Source organism: Zootoca vivipara, chromosome 8 (assembly GCF_965207765.1).
Source record: "Zootoca vivipara chromosome 8, rZooViv2.hap1.1, whole genome shotgun sequence".
NCBI classification, from domain to species: domain Eukaryota; kingdom Metazoa; phylum Chordata; class Lepidosauria; order Squamata; family Lacertidae; genus Zootoca; species Zootoca vivipara.
The window spans coordinates 67,369,823-67,397,061 of record NC_142591.1 but is presented as its reverse complement, the minus strand read 5'-3'; the positions used below and the strand labels follow the sequence as shown (position 1 = coordinate 67,397,061).

The 27,239-nt window shown below is 42.6% G+C and overlaps 2 protein-coding genes across 4 annotated transcripts in view; one reads left to right on the top strand and one right to left on the bottom strand.

The window, feature by feature from the left end:
* Nucleotides 1-11,310, top strand: part of DPYS (dihydropyrimidinase) — a 42,525-nt gene extending 31,215 nt beyond the window's left edge. For 2 of the 3 annotated variants that reach the window (XM_035124701.3, XM_088675816.1), the window contains exons 8-10: nt 7,962-8,169; nt 9,714-9,816; nt 10,641-11,310. In XM_035124701.3, the coding sequence (XP_034980592.3) occupies nt 7,962-8,169; nt 9,714-9,788 (283 nt within the window). In that variant the 3' untranslated portion in view covers nt 9,789-9,816; nt 10,641-11,310. Of the gene's footprint in view, nt 1-7,961; nt 8,170-9,713; nt 9,819-10,640 lie in introns of those variants that run through there. The other variant, XM_060277667.2, reaches the window with a different exon arrangement.
* Nucleotides 11,311-17,607: 6,297 nt separating this feature from the next.
* DCSTAMP (dendrocyte expressed seven transmembrane protein) lies at nt 17,608-26,882 on the bottom strand. Its single transcript, XM_035126153.3, has 3 exons — nt 25,729-26,882; nt 20,894-21,220; nt 17,608-19,662 (listed from the first exon to the last, which is right to left on the bottom strand). The coding sequence occupies exons 1-3, from the start codon at nt 26,773-26,775 to the stop codon at nt 19,579-19,581; spliced, it is 1,458 nt and encodes a 485-aa protein (XP_034982044.3). The 5' UTR covers nt 26,776-26,882; the 3' UTR covers nt 17,608-19,578.
* Between the last annotated feature and the right edge of the window lie 357 nt (nt 26,883-27,239).

Sequence of the window (27,239 nt, the reverse complement as noted above, 5' to 3'; positions counted from 1 at the left end):
ATGTTATGTACTACAACCCCCATCAGCCACAGCAACGAGAGTTGCTGTTCAAAACACCTGGAAGGCACAAGGTGGATAAGGGCTGCCCTGTTGGGCTCAGCAAACCCCGTATCTGACTTTTGCCCACTTCCTGTGCTCAGGTCCACTAGTAGTAAGGTTGGCCGAAATAGGCACTCATGGTCATAAATTACAAATTGGCAGCTGCAGTTTTGTTCAGAAGCTTTTGCCATTAGCTGAGCAATCAATACCAGCCAGACATTCAAAGCAATTGCAGGAACTTTCAGGAGCTTCCTGGCAATGCTCTGCAGCAATGAAGTTGTCAGTGATAACAGAAAACGGTTTGATGTGAAACTTTTATCGAGCTGAGCCCTCCAGAACTGTCAAAGCTGTTTTTTAATCAGAGAATGCGCTGTTCTGCTTCGTTTGCATGTCTACAGGTGCTTTCTAATTGTTGTGGGTGTTGCCTGGGGTCTAGAAAGGCCAGCCCAAACTATGAAAGAGTTTTCTTTTTCTAAAGAGGGGTGGTGAAAGAGACAGGTGTGCTTCATCATATATACAGCATGCCTTGTAGAGACAGGGATCGTGTAGCCCTCCAAGATGCTGTTGGACTACAACTTGCATCATCCTCGATCTCTGGCCATACTGGATGGGGCTGATAGGAGTTGGAGTCCAACAACATCTGGAGGGCCACAGATTCTCCATTCCTGCCTTAGTATGTATTTCATGTACATGTTCAGTTTCTGTTAATTGGTTAATTGGTTCTCATGGGAAACTTACAGATTCTGGCTTCACACAATTAACTCAAGGCAGTGTCAATTTACTCTTGGCAGAAAGCCAAGGTCTGCCTGACCTAGAAACTACTCTCTTCTGATTGGTTAACGACCAGCACTGAACTCTGTTATCAAGGAATGCTAGCACAGTTGGTTTTTGTTAGGTGTTAGGAGTAGAAGTGCTGTGTATATGGTTGGAGAGAGAGAGACAGAGAGGATTTATTTTGCTTTGCTTTGTATGCAGAAACTCTGCTGCTTTTATTTTCTTTTAATAAATCCTGTAAATAGTTATTCTGCGTCTAGCCGACTAGTCATTTCCACCTCAACTAGCTTCTGCGCTGTGCAGGAAAACTCTGCTACGTTTGGGCTAAAGCCACTAGAGCTATGCCTGACACTTCAAAATTCTAAGAGTACACACAGCAAAAAGACAGCTTCAAGTAAAGGGTCACTTACGTTTGGAAATAAATCAACCAATATTTAAAAACAGTTGTGGCAGACCTAGTGAAAACATCACTAGATGTAAGGCCAAGGTATCTCAAGGTTTTTCCACCTATATACATTTATATCCATGAAAGAGCCCTCGGTATACTTTGTTTAAAGCAGCCTGCTACCCTCCAGATATTTTGGACCATAAATTCCATCATGGGCTGATGGGCCTCAATAGTTCAGGACTACCTGCACTCGGAAAACACATTTGTAATAAAAAAACAAACAATGAAAAATAAAATCTAAAAAATTTAAAACATTTATTGCTTTGTAAAGAGTTGACATGCCCAAATGGCCTCTATGTAGTTTACAAGTATAAAATCAATTATAAAATCCATGCGTAGTCACAATAAAACAATTCCATTGAAACATTAAAACCAATCATCATTAAAATTTGCAATAAAACAAGTCCATCAAAAAGCATAACAATTAAAACAATTAAAAGATCAATTAAAACAATTGGATGAGGAAGTTTGAGTTCAGGGGAATGCTTGCCTAAACAGTTGTGTCTTCAAGAGCCGGTGGAATGCCAGTACTGATGGGGCCTCTCATATTTCAGCAGGGAGCCCAGGTGGTGCTGCCCTCAGTGTTGGCTGAATCTGTGATAGGTGGCAACACCTGTAATAGGCAACAACATATGTTGGCAGTCCAAGTGTATGTTACTGCATATTATACTGTAACCCACTCTGGAGTTATTTTTTTAAATGAAGAGCAGGCTATAATAGTTTTGGCAGATGGCCATTCCTCGGTGGTAGGACATGACATGTGCTTTACTTGCACACAAGGGGTCAGATTTGTACCTAAGGAGCCCTGTCGGTGGAAGCACTGCTCTAGGACTTCTGCTTGTGCAACGCCCTTCCACACTCTCCTACCCCGTGCATCCCCGGAAGTGACGAGGGGTGGGTGTGTCCAGAGACACCCCACCCCCCAGAACAGCACACAGGGGAGGAAAGTGGGAGATCATTCCATCTGGCAAACTGAAAAGCTTACACAGATGGAACGTTCATAATAGTGAGACTGAATTCCACCCAAGGTCCTGGGATCATCCTTGCCTTCTCCAGGCAAAGGAGCTCAGTTATCAAAAGTAGAAAAGCCCCCTGCCTGAGTCGTGGGAGAGGCAAGAGTCAGTTGCCAAGAGTGACCAAGCAGGTTTTCCACGCTCTCTTCTATACAGTTGGCCAATAGTAAATAGGCTGTAGTCCCAGTGAGGAATTGCTAGTGAACTGTGAATATGTTTGGGATATTGGGGAGATGTGGAGAAGGCAGCAGGGAGAGAAACTAGGCTGTGGTCTGGCAAGCCGTGGTTTGTATGATTGCTGGGAGATGACTTGAGCTTTAACTATGGTTTATTAACCAAACAATGGCTAACGTTAACTGTGACTTAGTGTTGCATGCAAGCAAGGCCGCTGCCAGTTACATTGGATAGTTCTAGGCCTTAGGGAACAATGGTTATCTTGGTGTAAACTAGCTTCATCCATTTGTCTGTGCAGGCTGAAAATGGCCCTGTGATTCCAATTCTGTATTTAAAAAATAGTTTGCAAGTTAAAAAAAAAAAACCCCACAAACCTCTCTCAACTTTTTAATGATACACTTGGGGTTTATTTGTTTCTTGACTTGCTTTGCATTGTTTCTGAATCCATAAATTGAATGTGCCAGTGGATTTTATATGTTCCCTTCCCTAAGGATGTTCTGGAGATAATTATACTTTGGTCCTGAACTCCAAGCATTATTAACTATTGTGACAGGAGCACAAGACCAGAATGAACAGTGTGGCAATTACGCCGTAGCCAAAGATAGTGTACCTTGGGAAATGTAGAGGACTGCTAGGCCCCAAATCTGCTACTTGTGCTAGTTGGGCTCTCAGGTATGGGGAATCCTTTTCAGACCAAAGGCCACAATCCCATCCGAACAGCTTTCCATTGTTGCATGCCTATGGTGGGCCAGGGCCAAAGATGAAAGTGGGTGGAGAAATGAATGCAAATTATTTCCACACACACCCCACCCTATTGTCTTCCACCCCGGCAGCCAAGAGGCATTATCAGAGGTCAAGGACACATTCCCACCAGGCAAAAGCACTTGTGGAAGTAGGGGTGGTGAGGGGCGTGGCATGGACAGAAGGGTGTGGCCTGGGAAGAGTTGAGAGGGCTAGATAGGCATTTAGATCCTGGGCCTAGGTTATCTTTCCCCTGCCCCTACCTGTAACACATTCCAGAGGAAGGAGCCTGGAATCTGGATGCTGACATCAGCTTCATGAATCCCTGGTGTAGTGTAGTCCCTTTACTTTGGATTCTGATTTTAAGCTGCTTTGAAAGTCAGTTTTCGTTGAAAAGCAGGGGCACCAAGGCAAATGAGGAATGCTACAAAATGACGAAAGGGTCTGTTCACTATATCAAGGCTTGTGTTTTATTGAGGAGCGCTTCAGGCAGATGAATGAACTAAGCCGGATCATTATTTTTATGCAAATGTATGGAGCATCTTGACCCATAGACTCATGGCATGATGACAGGTCAAATACAAATTTCCACTTAGGTTGTGCGCTCAGGTTGTCCTGCTGTAAGGAACGCAGGTGGATCTGCTCCATGAGCCACCATTTTGTGCCCAGCTCCCATGTGTACTTGGGAGGGGCAAAGCAGGGAAATCCTCCAAGGTCCATCTGACAAGGCTGAGATTGTTGGTACACATTGCCTAATATCAGTGGGCAGTGTGGCACACGTCCAACCTCACCTTTGACCTTCAGGGCCATGGCTTTCTGAAGCCTATTCCCGGAATTCCAAGCTTGTAAGCTGAAGGGCTTCAGTGCTGCCTTAACTGAGGACTCTTAATTTGTGACACGTAAGAGCTCTGGGTGGAAGGGAGGGCGACTTGGTCCCAAACACCCTCTGCCGCCTTTGCCACCAGGCAGATGAGCTGCAGCAGTTCCTTGATGGAGGGTTATAAATTGTGAGGGATAAGCAGCTGCAGCAGCCTTGAGAGGGAAATGAGTGGACCTTTAGTAAACTAAAAGTGTTCCTGTAAGCATGAAGAGTACATTCCCATTTGGAGCAGGGTTCCCAGGACTTTCAGTCCATCTTTAAAGCTCAGAGGTAAATAAATAATAGATCTGAATTGGGTCCTGTCTGCACTGACTTGTTCACAGAGTTGAAAATTGTGTTTCAGAATTGCTGCTGTATTGGGTTTTGGTTTTTTAATCAGGGTGGTTGAGAACTATTGACAAATTTGATGGATATAAGAGAAGACTGGTTCATTTTATTGCTTTTCCTTTTACCTCTTTAGGCCTAGAGGGGTATATAACTGGCACCCCCCAAGAGATGAGCCTGCATTTAATGGTGATGGTTTGGGGAAATAGGTTACCTCCTCCAAGCTTCTTAAATAAAGAACAGTTCTTCCTCCCGCTAGAGCTATCTTTGGAACAAGATTGATCAGGGCTCAGTTCTGGCATCTGACTTTAGCAGGCTTAACCTTGGAGCATATGGAGGAAGAAATGATGGGAGGGTTCCTGAGCAGGTGCAGAGTGCATTTTGCTGTGAAATCTGCTAGTGTGTTTGTACACACACGTGTGTGTGAACACACATATTCAAGAAAAAGCTAATTTTGTAGAATCAATAACACTACTCTTGGTATCTTTGCAGCAGAAAACAGCATGCACAGAGAGAGACAGGATCGCATTTGCTGTGCTTACTTTGCTTATTGGGAGGAGGAGGAATGAGGGGGATTTAGGAACAATCAGTAGTAAGGTTCTTGCTCCAGAGAGCTGGCAATAAGCACACTAGTTGCAATGGCAACATTTACTTATAAAAGAATAAAAGGTTTAAATGTCACAACATGCCAATAAACAATGATTTAAAAGCAATAAAATGGCTCCGTAGCTTAAAATGCGACTTTACAGAGGCATGGGGCAGGGAGGTGCAGTGCTGCATTGCACAGGCTAACTTACCTGCCTGTTTCTTGGAGCACATCCTTAATTACTATTGCAGAGATGGAGGAAAGAGGCTTGAGTTGGGTAAGTTCCCCAGTACAGGATTGTAAGACAGAATATTAGAGATCCAGTTTTGTGATTGGGTGGGTGTGGGTGTGAAAGAATCTGGAAGATCACATGCAAAGTAGCAGTTTTTCCCATCTCACAAGACTCAGAGGTGAGTGAGATCATGGACATACCAGAGCCAGAGAGAATAAAATAAAAGGCGAATGAGACACAGCTGTTAGGAAGGGATAAAATGGCAGTGCTGAACTCAGGCTTCCAGAGCATTTGCTGTGACAGGTGGGGATATGGTCGTAGCTTTATGTTAGACCAGGCACCCCCAAACTGCGGCCCTCCAGATGTTTTGGCCTACAACTCCCATGATCCCTAGCTAACAGGACCAGTGGTCCGGGATGGGGATTGTAGTCCCAAACATCTGGAGGGCCGAAGTTTGGGGATGCCTGCCTTAGACTCTTGGTAGATGTGGTTAGTTGGTAAAAGTCATCCTCCTGTCAAATATGGCAAACAGTTTTGTGAATGCACTTTAAAAATAGATGGGGAGAATCTTCCTCTTTTGGAAAGACTCTGATGAGTGCCTTTCTGCTGAGGAGTTCTGACAACTTCCATTGCAAAATAACACACATAGTTCAAAGCCAAGGAAAATGTGAGAGGGTGAGTGTAGAGGGAGGAAAGGAAGGAGTCTAGCGGAGATAAAGGCATCTCCTGCAGAAGTAGGGCATCTGAAAAACCGTGGCATGGAACAACCTTCAAGGTCACTTCCAGACAACCTATTCACTAAGCATTCATCCCAATTTGTTTGCACAAAGTTCCTAGGGAGGTTTATTCAGAATTCATTGTGATTTGTTTGTGGGGACATATACAATGTTGCTTTAAGCAATTGTTATCCCACATTTTTGGTGCTTTTTTTTTTTACTACAAAAAGTCCAATTTTGGGGGAAAGGGCGTTTGTTCACAACCTGAATTATACCAGTATGCAGTTGGATCTCACGTGCAAACCCTTGTGTTATAAAAAGATGACTAAAACTAAGGTGCAGTGCATTCCCATTTATAGGAAATGCCGTATTGTGTAACCTCACCTTGATGCTGAAAGAGCTTTTTCACAGAGGGTCTGGGCTTGGACCAGAGTGTCGCTACATAACAAAAGACAGTGTGTGTTCCTGGGACATCCTGAGCCATGCCAAGTAAATATGTCTTACTTTAAATATTGTGAGGATCCTATGCGCTTTTAAAATGTGTTTTTTGGGGGGTTGGGAGTTATTGGGTTGTTCTTATTTTAAAGTTTTATATTTATATTTTATTCTCTGAACACCCCTGAGACTGGGTATAGGGCAGTATATAAATTCAATAAATAATAAAACCTCATGCCACAGGTTTAAAGGTAAGTCACAGGAACATTTCTACCCCTCAGATTTTACTCTTACTGGTTCAGATTATTCCACCTTATTCTACCTCTCCTCATTTAACCCCCCCCCCCACAACAACCCTGTGAGGTAGGTTAGGCTGAGAGGCAGTGACTGGCCCAAGGTCACCCAGTGAGCTTCATGGCTGAGTGGGGATTTGAGACCATTTAACTTCCAGTGATTGGCTTTAATGCTGCTTTTGCACCTACTGTATATTCCTGCGTATAAACTACTTTTTAACCCATGAAAATCTTCTCAAAAGTCGGGGGTCATCTTATATGCCCAGTCGTCTTATATATGCCGGAATATACGGTACAGATAATTTAGGATGATGAAAACTTTGGAGAAGTATTGTTATGCATATGAAAATAGAAGCAAGAGGGCCCATGGATGGGATGGGCGGGGGGTCAGGAGATTCAGAGCAATCTCAATATGTGAATGTGTATGATACTTTGATGTAACTTTTTTCTTTCCTTATTTTTGAAAACCATATATACGGTATATTGTTTTCTTTGTTTTTCATATTGCTTGTTGCTGTAAGCTGCCCTAGAGAAAGGGTTTTTCTTTCTTTTGGAGGACGATACACAAATATTTAGAATGAATACATAAATATGGAAAAGCAGTGTTTCCGGAATATCTGCTGCTTAGGTGAAATTAAAATGCAAAAAGCACTGAGGAGCGAATGAATTCCTAGAAAGAAATAAGCAATAAATAATCTGGTGGCCTCAATAGATGCAGGTGATGCTTGCAGCATTTTAAGAGAACAGGAGTTATAGGAATCACAAACACCTCTCTCTCTCTCTCTCTCTCCCACCCCCATCCCAAATTTTGCTATTAAAAATGAGATTTTACTTTTATCTATTTTGGGGGAAATCCTTCCTCTTAAATCATTTGCAACTACTCAATGAACCGCTGACAGTTGTGTTGTTTAGGGTTGCTTCTAAAGTATATAGTCCAATGGCAGCTCAATCAGGCATTTCTCTGCAGAAGCTTTTTTTACGTAGAAGTTAATAAGAGCTAAGCAAGACCACAGCGGAGTTTCCTACTTAAAAGAGGAAAACTCTTGTTCGACTCCAATTTATTTTCCCCAGTAGATTTTCCTTCAAATCTGTGATTTATAAGACCGCCCTAAACACTTGGAAGTGAGCACTGCTTGTTCCAGTGGACGTTTACGTCTAAGGAAGAGTTTCTAACAATTGCTGCCTTTGTCGCAATTCTGTGTTTTCCTTAGACTTCAAAGAATCTCAGCGGAATCTAATATTTGCTGATTTCAAAACAGCCATGGTGACAATTTGCATCAGTGTTTCATGTTCTTTCCAAATACAGGACGATCTCAGCAAAGACTCACCACCAAGCCATCGACTTCAACATATTTGAAGGCATGGTCTGCCATGGGGTAACAGTGGTGACCATTTCACGGGGCAAAGTGGTTTACCAAAATGGCGAGTTCCACGTTGCAGCAGGAGACGGGAGATACATTCCCCGTGAGCCATTCCCTGAATATGTCTACAAACGGATCAGGCAGCGGGATCAGGTGAGTATGATAACATTAATTCAGTAAGTCTTTATGCATAATATGAGACATGCTAGGGATTGTAGGAATCTCTCTCTCTCCTTTGACTAAAAGTACAGCACCAACACCAGGAGGGCCCTGCTGCCTCACTGGTGCTGATAAACATGCATAGGTTTAAAAAAAACATAGAATTTATTACTGTGGTATCTCAGCAGGCCTCTGTTCTTAACTATTTAAAGCATGTTTTTGAGGACAGTAATATCAAGTCATAATATGGAGTGTGGCTTAATGAACGGAGGGCTCGCAGTGCTCATAATGGTGTGGGAGAAACAGGTGGCGAGGAAACAGGCACAGGAATCCTCATGAGGCCATATGAGCTGAGATCTTGTACACAAATCTAGTGCAGCCCTGGTTGCACGACAACAGATCTTTTTTTCCCTTTTCATTTTAAAATAATCTTTATTATTCAACAATTTACATATAACTTAGACAATACAATACATACAATCTCTCATTTAACATAACACACCTTTTGACTTCCGATTCACCTCATACTTTTTACATCTTGTTAGTTTCATTATTATTTTACTTTTCCATTATTTATCATGAAAGCTTTTGCTATATAATTTCTCTGTGGTTCAAGATTCAGTCTAGGTCTGTCAGGAGATTTGCATTATCACAATAATTTTAAGGTATTCTTTAAATACTATCCAATCTTTACTGACTTTCTTATTTGAGTTTCCTCTTATTCTCCCAGTCATTTTTGCAAGTTGTAAATACTCTCCTGTTGCCTTTCCAATTCTTTGCTCTTCCCGTCATATTTTTCTTCACAGCTAAAGCTTCTATGGGTGAGGTCCACCAGGGGTTTTTAGAAACCCTTTGTGGACTTTCACCTTATCAAAGGCTAGGTAGGCATGCCAACCATAGCGGGTGTCAAAACCCTCTGTATTCAGCAAGTCTGTATCTTTTAGTACCATTTATTCGTGGATCCAGGCCAGACCTGCTACCTCATGGTATAGTTTGAGATCTGGCAGGGCAAAACCTCCTCTCTTTTTCCTTCTATGAGCAGTTTGTTTTATTCTAGGTTTCTTCCCATTCCAAATGAACCTTGAAATGTCACTCTGCTAGCTTTTAAAACAATCCATTCCCCTTAAAACCGGAATGGTCTGAAACAAAAAGACAACACGACAACAGATCTCAATGTGACCAGGAAGTCTCAAACTTGGGATGCATTAAGACTGCTGGAAAGAGGGGAGGCTTTTTGCTGCTCAATGCAGTCAAATCTTGAAAATCTTATATCTGTCTCCTCTCAAAGTTCTCAGGTCCAACTTTGACAAGTCTCCAGGAGAAGGGCATTCCAAGTGAACACCCCATGAAGGTGGACTTTGCAAGCATGTGAATTCCACCCATGGGTTTTGAACTGCTGTTGAAAATAAAGCCTGCAGCCCTGAAAATGGCAGTGTACAATTTTGATTTTGACAAGCTTCTTGCAGTGGGAGTTGGTGGTGGTGGGTGGGCAGGGAAGGTGAACGTGAAATAAATAAAAACGAAACATGTCGTTGCAGGTTTGCCAGCCTGTTCCTGTCAAGCGAGCACCATATGTTGGCAAAGTGATTGCAGTTGCTGCTGAGGGAAAATAAACCCCACAATACAGTTCATCTTTGACATGTGAGTATCTCATTTGGCCATTGGAAACTGACTGGTCCCAAAGCAGTTCTGGCCACATTCAAGTAACCTGTGGGATGAAAAGTCCACACCAAGTCTGCTGGATCAAGGCCATTGCCTTCACTGCATTCCCATCCTGCACATGAAAAGTATTGTTCTGGGTGTGGGAGGGGGGAGGGGTTAGTCTGGGTTATATCCATGAGTGTCTTTTTGGTCTGTGATTCTGCACCAGGGAGGCTTAGTAGAAGCTGCTGTGAAGACAGCTATACTGCAGAGGACTGACAAAACAATGGGTGCAATTCAACAAAGCCTTAAGTGGTTTCCGACTCTCCTTCCTTGGTGCCCCCCATGTGCCCCCAGGAGGTTCCCACAACCCTCCAGAGACAGATTTAGATGGAACTGTGCCTTTGTGTGAATAGAGCTCATTCCACTTGTGCAACAAATTAGGGGCCCATCCACAGTTTGTCCTGCAATTGTTTGTCCTGCAATTTCTAGTCACAGGTCCAAGAAGGGATTTATTTTTGTCCCACTGCTTCCCCTGAGAAATCCCTGATGCAACATCAGAGCAAATGCCAATCTGCAGAAAACCCTATTGACAATTGTTCCAACTCATTGTAAAGAGGTCTTCCCGAGGAAAGTGACAGGACGAAAAAATAAAACTCTTGGACCCATGACTAGAAATCATGGGGAAACTGTGGCTGCACACTTTGTTGAATCCCACCCTTTCTTATAAGCTCTTAATTCTTATTGCCACTCTTGGTGACAGAAGTAAGAGACATCCTCCTTTGGAAGGATTACATCATGTTTTCGTCCTCTTGTCTCTCTAGGTCAAAAAAACCAGATGAAAATAATTCTGTTCGCCCTGCTTCTGCAACCTACTCTGGAGCCCTATTAGTCTTCAGTTTTGATTTCTGTATGATGCTTCAGCATTGGGAAGCAGCTGAGATTATCTCAATTCATAAATATTTTCCTCTGCAGTTTTGACCATTGCTACCGCTTTTGAAAGTTTACAGACATTTATATTTATATAAATAACTGCATTTATATTACCATGCAAACATTTTCTGAGGTCCATTGTGATTTTATATGAGGACATGTGGTTTGAAATGCCTTCTGGGGTGTGACTAATAGTATCTATCTTCGTATATCTTCATTTAATAGCGATAGACGTTTTACTGCTTCTAGGAAACTATAATAAAGGGGGAAGACAGCTATTGATTCAACGAATAAAGGCTAGATTTTGAACACTTATGCATTATGTCGCCAAAAGGAGGAAAAGAGGAGAAAGAGGAGACTAAAGGGCGTGCTGAGTCACTGTGAAATAGCTTCAAAGTGAAACAGTGCTGCCATCTGCAGGTCAAGTGGCTAAATACTAGACTAACCCCTTAGCTTATTGAATGTACTGCATTGACTCTATTGATCTGATTTAAAGGGGGATTATTGTTGACATTGTTGATCTTGAATATCTTTTTGCATAAGACACATTTAGATACGTTGACCTGCTGTTCTTTCACATCTAGTCCTTTTTTTTTTCTCTTTCTCCTCTAGACGCTTTTTTTGGTCTTCCCCTCCCTGCACTTTTAATTCTCTCTCCCCTTTCCCTCTTTTTTCATTATTTTCTACTTTTCTTTTCTTGTCTCTTTACTTTTTCCTTTTTTCCATTCTTTTTTTCTTTCCTTCCTCCTCCTCCTTTTCTTTCTTTTTATCTCCTTTTTTTTCTCCCTTTCCCCCCTCCTTATCCCTTTCCTTTATTCCCCCCCCCTCTTTTTGCTAATTTTTTCTTTCCTCGCTCTCGCTCCCTCTCTCTTCTCTCTCTTTAAATTTTGATCCCTTCCCTAACCTATTTGGCCTCCTTCATAACTTTATTTTATTCTTTATATTGATAATCTTTGTTTTTGTGAGGCTATGACTAACCCCAGCAAGAAGACGGCGATCTCAGCAACACCGGGCATGGCTTCAAACCCAAATAGAAGAGGCTCAACACCAGAGACTGACTTAAATGTGGAAATGAAAGACTTGATTTTAGAACTTAGAAAAGATTTATTGGAAATGAAGAAGGACATGAAGGCAGTTGACCAAAAATTGGACGGGATGGGTACAAAAATAGATGATAATGCTAAGATGGTGACTGAGATTACTGGGAAAATAGATGAGCTGGTAGCGAAAAATGCAGAAACTACAAAAGTAGTTCAAGAACTGAAGGGGGAGGTAAATGGGTTGGAGGAGGGGGCAAGATAGATTCATAAGGAAAGCAAGGAACGAAAGGTTGAGATGGACAAAGTAAAGAAAGAAATAACAGATATGAAAGAAACAAATGAAGCGGTTCTTGATGCGATATCAATGATTGAGATGTAGAGGAGGGAAAAGACGCTCAGATTTAGAGCGATACCAGAAGAGCAAAACGAACGGTTAGAACAGAAAGTAATTATAGAGCTTGCGAAGTGGTTGGAAATTGAAGAGTCAGAAGTGACTCAAAATATAGAGAAACTTTTTAGAGTAAAATCCAGCTACGCGAAGAAAAATAACTGGCAAGGCGATTGCCTTATAACCTTTGTAACTATGGAAATGAGGGATAGGATTCTACAAACCTCCAGTAAGAAGAAACTTAACATAATGGGATCAGAGATTATTATTCATAAAATTATTCCAAGAAGACTGTTAAGAAAGAGACAAATATGGTCCGCTGGTAGAAGCATTGAGAGAGAGGGCAATATCACATAGATGGGAATTCCCAGAGGGGATCTCATTCTACTTTAAAGGGAAAAGGAGAAGGTTTACAACGTGGGAGGAGGCGGATAAGTTTAGAAGAACGTATAGAGATGAATTGAGTGGGAAGAAGCAGCTGAGTGGAGGAGTGGAGGGTTTAGGAAACAAACCAGAAGGAAGTGAAAGATAAGAAATAGAGGACTATAAGAAGCAAGACTGCAATTTGTGTATTCTTGGACTGTGGATTGTTGTGGTAATTTTAACTTTAATCTGTGCATGTGAGATAAATAAATAAATCTCTTTAAATAATGAATCTTAAAACAATAACTTGGAATGTGAACGGTTTAAATCTGAAACATAAAAGAAATAAGATAGAACACATCCTGTACAAACAAAGGCTAGACTTAATATGTCTACAAGAGACCCATGTGGCGCAACAGCATACCAGAATTCTATCAAACAGAAAACTTGGGAAGGAATTTGTATCTGCTGACAAAAAGAAAAAGAGGGGAGTGGTAATATATGCAAAACCCCATTTAGACCTGAAATTGATTTATACAGATACTGAGGGTAGAATAGTAATTATTAAAATTATCACAAGTGGACAGAACCTAATGGTGGTAGGTATCTACGCTCCGAATGAAAAAAAAGAGTGAATTCTACCAAACATTGGAAGGAATATTAACGGATTATGTAGGGGAAAAGATCTTGTTAATGTGGGACCTAAATGGGGTAGTAGCCCTGGAATGGGATAGAACTCCTAAGGTCTCAAAGAAAAAACAGATGAAATTGCCAAACTCCTTCTTTTCACTAATAGAACGATTAAATCTAGAAGATACATGGAGAAGCCAAAAACCCCTTAGGAAAGATTTTGCGTTTTTCTCGTATCCTAACAATACAGCAGGTAGAATAGACGCTATTTGGGTCACAAAGGAGTTAAATTTCCAGTATTTATGAAACGGAGATCCAACCAAGAACAATATCTGACCATAGTGCTGTAATGGTGTGGTTTAAAGGGGAAAGGAAAAAAAATGACAAGATGGAGATTAAATGAAATGCTATTAAAAGATGAAAAAGTAATAGAAAAAGCTAAAATAACATTAAAAGAATACTTTGAATTTAATCTTAAAGAAGGTACGGACATAAATACAGTATGGGACGCTGGAAAAGCGGTTATTAGGGGCTTCTTTATACAGCAGAATGTGATTAGAAGGAAGCAGAAGGAAAAGAAAATTGAAGAACTGATAAGAGAAATTAAGAATAAAGAGAAACAGCTATATCAAAAACCAGACGACGAGGAGGTAAAGAGAGATTTTAAAATATTACAGTCACAGTATTCAAGGAGACAGAAGTTAAACTAAGATTTATGAAACAGTGATACTTTGACCAAGCGAATAAGCCAGGGAAACTTCTATCCTGGCAGCTTAAAAAAAGAGAAACTGAAAGAATAATTAATAGAATTAAAAATGAAGACCAAATTATTACAAACCCCAAAGAAATTGAAAAAAGATTTTCAGAATTCTACGCAGAATTATATAAGGAAGGGGACAAAACCGATGACGCAATTAAAGAATATTTATAACAAAACCATCTGATGGAAATATCTAAGGGACAAAGGGAAAGTTTGAACGGGCCGGTATCAATATTTGAAATAGCGGGAAATCACCAGGGCCGGATGGCCTCCCGGCTGCCTATTATAAAATTGTAGAGGATATAATATCACCCCCTCTTAAGGATGTTGTGAACAACATCTTGAAGGGAGGTACAATGCCGGGAACGTGGAAAGAGAGCTATATCACATTAATCCCAAAGCAAGGAATGGATCATCATGCAGTGGTTCCACTCCTTCCTCCTGGGCCGTGTTCAGAAAGTGGTGGTGGGGGATGAGTGTTCAGACCCCTGGGCTCTCACTTGTGGGGTGCCTCAGGGTTCTGTCCTCTCCCCCATGCTTTTTAACATCTATATGCAGCCGCTGGGAGAGATCATCAGGGGGTTTGGGCTGGGTGTCCATCAGTATGCTGATGATACCCAGCTCTACCTCTCTTTTAAATCAGAACCAGTGAAGGCGGTGAAGGTCCTGTGTGAGTGCTTGGAGGCGGTTGGAGGATGGATGGCGGCTAACAGATTGAGATTGAATCCTGACAAGACAGAAGTACTGTTTGTGGGGGACAGGAGGCGGGCGGGTGTGGAGGACTCCCTGGTCCTGAATGGGGTAACTGTGCCTCTGAAAGACCAGGTGCGCAGCCTGGGAGTCATTTTAGACTCACAGCTGTCCATGGAGGCACAGGTCAACTCTGTGTCCAAGGCAGCTGTTTATCAGCTCCATCTGGTACGCAGGCTGAGTCCCTACCTGCCCACTGACTGTCCCTCCAGAGTGGTGCATGCTCTAGTTATCTCTCGCTTGGACTACTGCAATGCGCTCTACGTGGGGCTACCTTTGAAAGTGACCCAGAAACTACAACTAATCCAGAATGCGGCAGCTAGACTGGTGACTGGGAGCGGCCGCCGAGACCACATAACACCGGTCCTGAAAGACCTACATTGGCTCCCAGTACGTTTCCGAGCACAATTCAAAGTGTTGGTGTTGACCTTTAAAGCCCTAAACGGCCTCGGTCCGGTATACCTGAAGGAGCGTCTCCACCCCCATCGTTCTGCCCGGACACTGAGGTCCAGCTCCGAGGGCCTTCTGGCGGTTCCCTCACTACGAGAAGCTAAGTTACAGGGAACCAGGCAGAGGGCCTTCTCGGTAGTGGCACCCACCCTGTGGAATGCCCTCCCACTAGAGGTCAAAGAGAACAACAACTACCAGACCTTTAGAAGGCATCTCAAGGCAGCCCTGTTTAGGGAAGCTTTTAATGTTTGATGGATTTCTGTATTTTAATGTTTGATGGATTTCTGTATTTTAGAATTTCTGTTTTGTTGGAAGCCGCCCAGAGTGGCTGGGGGAACCCGGCCAGATGGGCGGGGTATAAATAATATATTATTATTATTATTATTATTATTAATGGACAATTTTAGACCGATATCATTGCTAAATAATGATTATAAACTATTTGCATTTATACTTGCTGAGAGGCTTAGAAAAATTCTCCAAGAAATTATTCATATGAACCAAGCAGGGTTCCTGCCTGGAAGGAAAATTCAAAATAATATTAGGAATGTAATAAATTTACTGAAGTACCTAGATTTAAAAATTGATAAACCAGCAGCCTTTATGGCAGTTGACGCAGAAAAGGCTGGGTGTCCTGTAAATTTATGCTAAATACGATCCAGCAGATGGGGTTTGGAGATAAAATCTGTAATGGTATAAAGGCAATCTATATGAAACAAAAAGCAAAAATTATCTTAAAGGGTAATGTCTCCCAGGAATGCGAAATTAATAAAGAGACAAGGCAGGGATGCCCTCTGTCCCCACTGATTTTTATACTGATAATGGAAATACTGAATAATGCGATTAGGAAAGAAAAAAGCATTAAAGGAATTGTCTTGGGGAAGAACTGCTATAAGTTAAGGGCCTATGCAGGCGACCTGCTAATAACAACAGAGGAACCAAAACAGAGTCTTCTAAAAACATTGGAGATTATGGAGAAATATGGCAAGGTATCCGGGTTTAAACTGAATTATAATAAGAGCAACATACAAAGACCAAGTTTAAAACATCTCACAGACTGAAAAGGATGAAATTGAAAAAGCAACACAGTTGAAAATATGTACCAAACTAAAATATCTTGGTATTTGGCTGACAGCTAAAAATATAAATCTTTTTGAAGATAATTATAAAGGGTGCTGGACAGAGATAAAAAAAAGAACTTATAATCTGGAATAAATTAAAACTGTCTTTTTTGGGACGGATTTCAACAATCAAATTAAATGTGCTACCTAAGCTAATGTTTTTGTATCAAACAATCCCAGTTCTAAATAAGACCACGTGTATCAAGGAATGGCAAAAAGAACTGTCTAAATTTCTATGGGCCGGTAAGAGACCAAGAATTAAGCATAAAATCTTAATAGATACTAGGGATCGGGGAGGCTTCAGACTCCCCAACCTAAAACTTTACTATGAAGCAGCATGCTTTTCTTGGCTAAGAGAATGGTTTTTACTCCAAGACACTGAATTATTAGACTTAGAAGGGCATGACTTATGGTATGGTTGGCATGCCTATCTAAATTACGATAAATATAGAGTACATAAGAATTTTACCGGTCACATAGTGAGGAACGCATTATTTAAGACGTGGGAGAAATATAAAAAACTGTTAGAACCAAAGACTCCAAAGTGGATATCTCCCGCGGAGGCAAACACAGTTAAAAGAAAAAAATATGAATACAAACTGGCTGACGTATAACTCATTGTTAATGGAAGAGGATGGGAAGATCAAATTACGAAATTACGAAGAAGTAAAAGACCAGCTAGGAGGATGGCTGGAGTATCACCAACTATATAGGACCTTTCAACAAGATAAAAAATTGGATTTGCTAAAGAACCATCAAAATTAGAACTGGAATTGATAAGAAATAAAACTAAAATAATTTCGAAAGCATGCCACCTACTTTTGGAATGGGAGGTAAAAGAAGAGGGGGTTAAATCATCTATGATCAAATGGGCCCAGGATGTTGGAGAATAAATATGAGATTTACAACATCTTATAGCATACAAGAAAATATGATGAAAATACAACATAGGTGGTACCTTACAGCAAGATTATAAGGCGGGCGGGTCACACCAGCATTTGAATAATTCTGATTTGTTAAATTCCAATGGAGATATAGTTAAGCAAGAGTATATGGGAAGAGGTAAAGATAGTGGTCTGACTTGAAACATGCTCACAGAAATGATTGGATTATACCTTTGGGTTTGATAGGAAGTCATAGAAAGGTTATACGTATTGTAAAAGTGGGGAAATTAAGGGATGTAGTACTTTAAAATTTGATAGTATTATTTTTAGTCATATGAGTGGGTTCAGTTTAAAAGTTTAGTTGGTATTGGTTCTTTTTTTCCGTTTTGTTAAATAAGTTTAGAAAATTTGTTGTAATGCGATGTAAATGGAAACAAATTTCTGTATTTTTTTTCTTTTATGTATTTTATTTCTGGAATGAGATAATAAAGGCTCTATTTTTTAAAAAAGTGATTTTATATGAGGACATGGAGGGGGTGGGGTTGCCATGCCCCAGTCCCATCTCTGTACAGTGGGCACTCAGGTTGCGAACGTGATCCATGCAGGAGGCACGTTCGCAACCCGCAGTGCCGCGTTTGCGCACGCGCGGGTCATGATTCAGCGCTTCTGCACATGCGCCGAAACCCGGAAGTAACCCATTCGGGTACTTCCAAGTTCGCGCAGTGCGCAACCAGAAAAGACGCAACCTGAAGTGCCTATAACCCGAGGCATGACTGTATTATGTAGTAATCCTCATGATTAAGACATCTAAGTGGAAAGCAGTCAGCCTTGCACCAGTAATCGCGGAAGTCTCCTACTGTGATAAAGCTATTACCACAATTCTATGTGGATAGTCATGTGCTTCAGTTTGTAGGTAGATTACTGGCACTGTGATTCTTTTTGTTTTGGGTTGGGATCATTGGCATGGCGCCATCGGAGCTCATCTGAGGCTGATCTAACTTGCAAAAAAAAAAATCGATCAATTAGTACACATGCCCTGGCTTTCACTTCAAATTAACATAATCAAGCAATTGCTTGATTCAATATGATTAAAGTTCATAATGGCTAATAACTTCCAGCTCTATAATCTTGCACCTGGGATTTTAACACAGGCCACATTATACATTGTACTACTAAGGGATTATCTACTCCAGGCATACCCAAACTGCAGCCCTCCAGATGTTATGGCCTACAACTCCCATGATCCCTAGCTAACAGGACCAGTGGGCAGGGATGATGGGAATTGTAGTCCAAAACATCTGGAGGGCTGAAGTTTGGAGATGCCTGGTCTACTCTGTTGTCCCACCTATGGAGAAGAATACTCGGGTCCCCCTACTACTGTCCTAGTGTCTCGATCTTGGTGCCCATGAACCCTCCACCCTTCTGTCTGCAAAATTTACCAGTGGTAGAAATTCACGCTACCACCGTAGAAATGAAGAGTTCAACCATGGTCATGGCAAAACGCAAGTCTGGGGCGCTTTCTCTGGGGAAATGAGTTACTCACAGTCTTTGGATTTCGTAGCAAAGCAAAGGGAAAAAAATAAACAAGCAACCCTTCAGGCATTCTGCACATTACATCTAGGTCATACTTCAGGAGTGTCAGTGTTCCGGACCTTGCCAGTTTTGATTGCCATCCCAAGACAACTGGGTCAGCCTTTCATTAATTTTTCAAACTGCAGCTGATCTGATTTAGGGGATTTTTCCCACATCAAATTCAACATCTCATTCCCTTTAAAAAAAGAGAGAGGAGAGGAAGTCCTGCATTTTTAGAATGTGGATGGAATGGGTGAGTCAGAGGGGGCATTTGTATATGCAGTGTCACTGGTATACACAAGGATGGAGTGAGTTTGTGTGTGTGGAATGAGGTCACAGCACCACTAGAAGCAACATTAGGAAAGAAACCCAGTAATCCTAATTGGTTCTGAATAACTAAAACCCTTCGTTTCAAATTTGCATCGTTCATGTTGAGTCGAAAGCTAGAGTTCTTTCATCTGTGAAAAACAAAACATGAAGTGGAAGGTGGCTGGAGGGACTGATGACACTTGGGTGATGATAGATACATAGTGCCAGGCGGGGGACGGGGAGCAAATCCACCCACAGAAAAGAACATTGGCAAAGATCAGACAAAGGCAGCGGAAAAGAAAAGAGAAAGCGAAGAATTGTGACCTTTCCTACTAGAATATTCAAGGGAGGAGGCAGATACCGAAAGAAATATGTGAATTGTGCAGTGGTATCACTTAGGGTGTCAGACCGACAAGTCTGTACAGCTTGAGGACTTCAAAGCTGAATGACAAGGTGAGAGTCACAGGTGAAAAGTGAATGAATGTAAGAAAAATCAAATGCAACAGACCGTTAATTCACTTATAAAACCATGGATTTCTTCATAGAGATTTTCTTTGCGTTGTTAAACGCTGCCGACTTTTGCCACCTCTGTTTGTTTCTTCCTGGAACTCCTCATTGCCTGGAGGATTGGGAACCAGAAATGTAACTGAGGAAGAGAGGAAATATTGTTATATTTACAAGTGAGTGCCTACAATGAATTTGCAGGTGCCCTCCCTACCCTCTTTCTCTGTCCAGAACAAAAATGGGGGGCTAAATTCTTACGTTTCTTTTCTCTCTGAAGAAGTGGGGGCGGGCGAGTGGCTTAGCACCCTTCTCAAGCAAGGTGGTAGCTAAACATCCACTCCCCTTCATCCAAATGGAGTTTGGTATATATAGTTGACTCATAACTTGCACACATTTAACTTGTATGATTGCAGCTTCATGCACTTGGTGGCCAATCCCAAAAATTAAACACACGCAAGTCTGATGGCTTAAAAACTTCTTCCGTGCCAGATTTTCCTGTGGAGAAAGAGCTTTTAATTTCACATAATTTCTCTGGAAAGGTCTCACGGGATCTTGCAGGGCTGTCAGAGATCTTGCAGGAACTTCCCAGAGCTAGCATGAGAGACTCCCAGAACAAAGCAATTCTGAGTACAAGCTTTCATGTGGCCACTAATTTGGAAAAGAAGCAGGAAGGAAAGAAAGCCCAAGAAAAACAAGCTACAGGAAATTACTCCAAGAAGAATCAACGAGGGGCAAATAGGTTGCCTTTCTATCTGTCGTCTCCCTCTACCAATTCAATTATGTTGCTTTACTCCTTTCTTTGAGGGAAAAGTAAATTTCTAGACCAGTGGCAGGGGACTGCTGTGTGGGCCTAATTCGGGCCTGTCAGGCCATTTTAGGCAAACCGTGTCCACCTTTACTGCACCTGCTGCTGTATGCAGCATCTGGCATTGGAAAGCAAGCTGCAACTGCGGCAAATGAATAATTGGGAAAGGCTTGCCTTCCTTTGCAGTCATGGATTCGGTTTGAAGCTTATCCCTTCTGTCGTCAGAGTGGCAAGCCCTTGTGTCTCCTGATCAAGAGCCACGGCAGAAGTGGGGTTGTGCAAACAGCACCTGAAGTGAGTCCAAGCAGTCTTTCACAGCAGATGCACAACCAGAATAGCGTGTGATGTTTGGCTTCTATGGTAGTTCATAAAACGCATTTTAAAAAATAAATATTCCCCTTGCCCCATGTATGGGCAAAGGGAGTGAGCATTGGCAAATCATCACCGTTGCCAGAAACTACAGATAGGCTTGCGCTCTGACTCTGGCTTCAGTTTGGTGGCTTCTAGGATCAAGCTTTAAGATTTAGCTTCCAAGCTAGCCCCACATTCCATGCTGTTTGTAACTTACTCTTGCAAACGAATTCAGCTTCCTCTTCTCATTCTTCTCTGGGAGCTTTGATCTTCTCTCTAGTAATTTTGAGTGCAGATACTTTATCCGTTTCATGTCTGTGCTAGGATAGAATGATGTTGCCACGAGGATTTTAAGTTGTGTGAATGTAGAGACGCACAGCCCAAGCACTATTAAAAAGAAGAGGATGACACCCAGTTGGATCCAGGTTGCTGAGTGGGGAACATTTGGGCTGGGAATACAGGCATGCTCAAAGAGAGGACTGCTGAAGGAAGTCTTTTTGTCCACAATCTCCCCATGGTTGAATATGAATTTGTCAGAATTTTTCTGCACAAGAGAAGTGAAAGAAAAATATTAAAAAGACGCTGGCGTGAGTATTGCTTCCTCCTGTGAAATACCTGATGTGTGATGCTTCAAAGTCAACAAAGCAGAAGCATTGCAACTCAGCAGTGATATTCCTTCCAGGGTCTCTGTGTGATTCAAGTCTCATACAGGATATTAACAGTCGCTTAACTACTGAGTCAAACCTGCTCTAGGCAATTGCTTAAACCAGTAGGGTCCCTTTGACAACCAGCTTGCAAGAGGTGTGCGATTTGGAGAATGCTTAAAGCATCACCATATACAGTAGTTGAGACAGTGCTGGTAAGGATGTAAGAACCATGCTGGATCAAACTAAAGCTCTGTCTATTCAAAGTACAGGGGACCTTTGGCCCCCTAAATGTTGCTGAACTGCAACTCCCATCATCCTTGGCTCCTGGCTGTGCTTGCTGGTGTGGATAGGAGTTGTAGTTCAGCAACATCTGGAGGGCCAAAGGTCCCCCACACCTTGCCTATTCAAACAGACACCAGTAGAGAACCAGATGCTTATTGGTAACGGATAACAGGACATGGAGACACAAAACCCCACACTGCACCCACCCATTGATGCCCAGTGGCATACTCCTCTTTCAACCTGGAAAGTCCTTTAGGTATCTTAAAGATTTACTTCTATAAATTTCCCTAATGTAAAATAAAAAAATTCCTTCAGTAGCACCTTAAAGACCAACTAAGTTTTTATTTTGGTATGAGCTTTCGTGTGCATGCACACTTCTTCAGATACAGTGAAATAGAAGTCCCCAGGCACTTATGTAGAGAAGGGGTGGGGATGGGGAGGGGAGATCACTCAGAAGGGTGGTGGAAGTGTTGAAACCATATTAAGTGCGTGGCCATTGCCACATGCTGTAGCAGTGAATTATACAGGCGTGTGATTTGGAGGCAGGCGGGGAGGAAACCTGAATGGAGCCCATTTGGATCAACTTCCTTCAAAAGGAATGAGTAACAAACGAGTGAATAAATATGAATGGGTTTGTTTTCACTGTCCCATTCATATCTCATTTGCCCAGAATGCACAAAACATGACAATATTCCAGTGAAGAAATGGCAGCTGTCATTGTGGGCTGCTATTTCCCCATACTCCGTGCCTGGGAACACATTTGCAAACCAGAGAAACTGTTGGGTCTCGTGCACACACCTCAACCTTTCACTCACAACCACATGTATGTGCCCACGCTGGAAACATACACACAGTACAGCCACACAGGCTTGGGAAAAAAAATGTATTGGCTACAAATGATGGTTTCCAATGCACTTAAACTGTTAGGGCAAGGATTTGGAATTCACAATAGACCTTGCCTCTGCTCCTCCACTTGCAGGCATCCCACATCCTCCCCCAAATCTGCTCTGGAGGGTTGGGTGAACCCCAAAATAGATTTAGTGTGTGCACACAGGGAGAAGGGACTTTCCACTGCACAGGCAAAAAGCCTTGCACTAACATTCAAAGCACTACACTCAAAGGCTTCTTTCAAGCATAATTTCAATGGGGGTAGGGGGGGCAATTGATCCCTATGGGCCTCAGAGAAGACCTTTCTGGGTGTTATCATGAGCACCACATTATGACTTGCACCCTGGAACAATACAGCACTTGGATCATTCTGGGGAACTTCTCCAAAAGCAACTACTACCACAAGAGTAATAGGGTAACTCCATCACACCATATTGCAATTTCTTTGCAATATCTGGTGGGCCACAGAGCACTGGATTAAATGGACCCCTGGTTTGATCCAGCATGGAAATTCTTCCACGAGTATCATCCAGCCAACCTGGTGCCCTCCACATATTTTTGACCACGACTCCCCTTAGTCTGAGCTAGTATGGAGAAAGGTTAGGGATGAGGGAAACATGTAGTAACATAGGAACCATAGGATTGTAGAGGTGGAAGGGACCTCTGAGGGTCATCTAGCCCAACCCCTTTGCAATGCAGGAATCTCAGCATGTGGTCTCCCATCCAATTGGAAACCAGACCGGACCCTGCTTAGCTTTGCAAATGTGCTAGCAGTTTAACTGCTGCACCACTACATCATCCAGGTTTAGCGCTGGAAGGTTTAGCGCTGGAAGGCTTGCACTCACTTTAAACACACCTGATACCTAGTAGACATGCCCTTTCATATTGATATATAGTGACTGCTTATGGTTGGTCGATTGAGATTTGCCTATGCACAGAAGCACTCTTTGTTTATCACTTCACATGCCCCAGTCCTGACGATTGGCATTAAAAACAGCCTTCTGGGATCAATGAGTTACCTGCTCCAGTTGCCTCCAATATTTTCTCAGACATTCTGGTGTTATCTTCAGTCAATGCAACTGAAGATGTGCAAGCAGAAATGTATCTGCAAGTCCTAATTTAGGGAATGGGGATTGGGCATGGGAGGCCAAACCCTATCTTTGCTCTGTGGCTTTGACTGCTCCCTAAGATGTACTGCATGGGGGAAATTTGAGATAGCAGTCACTGGGAATAAATACACACACACAACATGGAGTTTTTGCCTTATTTCCCCTTTGGGGAGTAAATTACCTGACACACACGTGGGAGGCAGCAAAGGAAATTTCATTGTCCAATCACACAACAGCAGGTGTTATTTAAATCCCTTCCTGTTTTGTTGTAATTGGAAGTTAAGCACTAGTTATGTTGCTGAACTCAAATACCCTGCTCTCTGGAACACCTGAGATTCTTATAATTGCTTCTTGGATAAATGGTTTCTTTAGGGGAGAGAAGAAAGTTGATTGCTCAGCACAACCAGCTCTAAGAGGAAGTAATGGGAAATTCACCTGCTGAGGAGCAAAAGGAAAGAACTTGGGCTGTACTACTAAAGCAGACAAATGTCTGGATGTCTATTAGAAATACTTTAGTTCTTGAGGGTACCAAGGGAGTGTATAAGATATATAACAGAGTTCTTGGGATCTCATTTTGCAAGCTGTCCCATCTATTTATTTGGAATCTATTGGCAGGGGGGGGGGGGAATATCTGAAGTGCATTTCCTCCAGTGAAAAATTTAAACCCACAAATAGTTACTTCACAGAACCAGTTTGATGAGATAGCAAAAACAGGATAAATTTATCACATTGACGGAGGATCATCTGATAGCATATCACACAAGTGAGGGTTGACTGGCCAACCGGGGGGGACCACAAAATTGGCTAACCCTTTCTATGAGACCTGGATGCTAGTTTTGCCCAATGTCAACCCAAGTATTCTGCTCCTCCATCTCTGCATTCTGCACTGTATGGGGGGGGGGAAAAGAAGCTCTAATTCATTAACCATATCTTTAGAGCATCCTTTCTCAACCTTGGGTCCCCAGGTGTTGCTGGACTACAACTCCCATCATTCCTAGCTAGCACGACCAGTGACAAGAGATGATGGGAGTTGTAGTCTAACAACACCTGGGGACCCAAGGTTGAGAAAGGATGCTTTAAAGGAAGGGTTGTAACTCAGTGACAGAGCTTGCAAACAAACAAACAAACAAAAAACCTTGTATGCAAAAAGTCCCAGGTTCAATCCCCATCATTTCCAGGCAGGACTCATGTCTGCAACACAAGAGAACTGCAGTCAGTTCAGTGTTGGCAATATTGAACTAGATGGACTGCTGGTCTGACTCAGTATAAGGCAGTTCTTCCCTCTCAGTTCCAGGTTTGAGGGGGTGGCGGGCAAAGTGTCATCTGGTGGGTCTCCTCTTCTGCCAGCTCTGGAGGTTCAAATCACAGGAGCAGCAGCACTAGGCAGCTAGGTCTAGCCACCTGTTTAATTCCCCCAAAAGCCCTAGAGCTGGGCTGAAGGTATTGTGGTAAATTAACATGGCAACTAGAAAATTTGGGGGGGGGGGAGTAGGCAGAGCAACAGCAGCCGTTCCAGGTGCTGATGACAGCCTTGCATTAGCTCCATAGCACTATCCCCAAACACCCCCTGTTCCCGAATGGCAATCAGTTCAACCTGGCACACTATAACATAGGGCAGATAAGTATAAATCCCACTTACATCAGCTGACGGGGATAGATAAGCAGAGGGGTCCTTCTGCCAAGCTCTCCTGGCTCAGCAGGCCACATACCAACTTCCCCCTTCTGCCAGACCTAAAAGTGATTCAACAGCCAGTCATTGAAATCTTGCATCTTCCCATGCCATGTTACTAGTAATATTTTAAACTGGAAATGACAGGGATTAAACTGGAGGTCTTTGGCCTGCCTTTCCTGCAACAAGACACCCAAAAGAGGCCTCCCAAATTTTGCACTTCTGTTTCCTCTGGCCCCACAGAACACTCAGCATAACCAAAGTTCCAATCTGCCTTTTGCTGTTTTGTCATTGTTTTGTACGTACAGACTTTTAAAAGCCTGCGCTGTTCCACCACCCAACCTCATCTTAAGGCCTTCTGCGCTGTGTTTTAGCATAAGTTTACTCTGCAGAAAACTTGTATCTAAAGCAATAAAAGCCCAAGAAAAGTGCTGGTAACTGTAGCTAAGGTACTTACATGGTAATACAATTTCAAATGGACCTCTAGCTCAGGGAAATCTTGGAGATGCTTGCTCACTGAAAAAATGAGCCAGTAAAGCAAATAATCTACTGCTGCAAAGAGAGCCCAGATGCAAAGGTTAGCAAGCACAGGGAGAAAAAAGCGTGCCGTGCATTTCCTTTCTTTCTGGGTCTGGCAAAATGATGGAACCATTGTGTACAGCTCTCTTTCTTCTTTGCTGAGGGGAAGGACACAGAGCTTCCTTCGCTGCTGCTGCCGCTCATCGTAGCGAATAAATGCTTTCGTAATGTAAGTGTTCTTAAACTTGATGTTGTGGGGACTCAGGAATTTCCTCATGAAGTGTAATGTCCCAAGAACGATGAAAAGAACCCCCAGCAGAGGGAGCACTTTCTTGCCCAAGTAGGGCTGGAGGGCTAGTATGGAGGAGATCTGCCGGGCTACGTCCTGGATGTGGAGCCTTGTCTCACTCAACCTCAGCTTCAAGCCTTCATCTGAAACGGCGTAAGACACATTCAGCTTGTCCTTCACTGACACAACGTCTTTGAACGGGTTGCCCAAGATCTTACTCTGGTTGTATATCCACCGAATCGCTTCGATGTAGCGGCTGAGAAAGGAGAAACGCTGCGATTGAAGGATGCAAGTGATGCTGTCTACCAGCTGATTTAGGTTGTGGAAAATGTTTTGGATGTTGCCGGCTACCACCGCCCCAGTCCCGGCAGCGATCAGGGCATTCTTTCCTTCGCGCAGGCCACAGGAAAGGAAGAAAAGCGCAGCAAAGCACCGCAGATGCCTGGACAGAAACAAACCCATGGAAAGGGCAATCCAGAGGAATGGGGGTGCGACTGCAGAGAACGTGGGGTAGTCCACTAGGAAGGAATACCCTGCTAGGAACAGGAACACATTCACCATCAAACTGACGGAGCTGCATATCGCAAACAGGCACGACCGGCCCTTCCAGCCAGACTTCTTTTCGCCCACAAAATGTGTCCATATGTGCTGAGCAAATGCAGCAAAAGAAGTCATTTTCTTCAAGGGTCTGGACATCCAGTAATGGTGACTGGGGATGGAAACAGATAGAGGCCAAATTTATCTCTTAAGCAATCTATGGAGGTTATGCTTTATTCCTCAAAACTGAAAGACCTACCAGCACAGTTCTCTGCACTAATGGCACGATATCAAGCTAATTTCAGCTAAGCAGGAGCTGAATAGGCAGCTGACATCTTGGAGGCAAGAAAGGAGCACTACGTCCAGGGCGTTTTTGATCTTGCATGGTGATTCCTCCTCAGACTGTCTGAATCTCTTCTCCTTGGGGCTTATCATGGGAGTTCACTGACCCTTTTCGAAGGGGTGGCTGGACCCTGCAGCAGAATGGATGGTGCAAATGGTTGTTATGATTACTCTGCTACTTATCCAGGTTGTTGTTCAGTGAGAAATAAACCAGAGGGGATTAATTCAACACAATACATTCAATAGTAATTTTTTAAGCCACATTTCCTACTTCCAAATGC

Excerpts from the sequence above, each read along its gene's own strand:
- DCSTAMP (XM_035126153.3), bottom strand. The coding sequence starts at position 26,775 with ATGTCCAGACCCTTGAAGAAAATGACTTCTTTTGCTGCATTTGCTCAG. Across the intron at positions 21,221-25,728 it reads ATTTGAAATTGTATTACCAT|AAAAATTCTGACAAATTCAT; the intron begins GTAAGTACCTTA and ends TCTCTTGTGCAG. Across the intron at positions 19,663-20,893 it reads AGCTGAATTCGTTTGCAAGA|TTACATTTCTGGTTCCCAAT; the intron begins GTAAGTTACAAA and ends TCTCTTCCTCAG.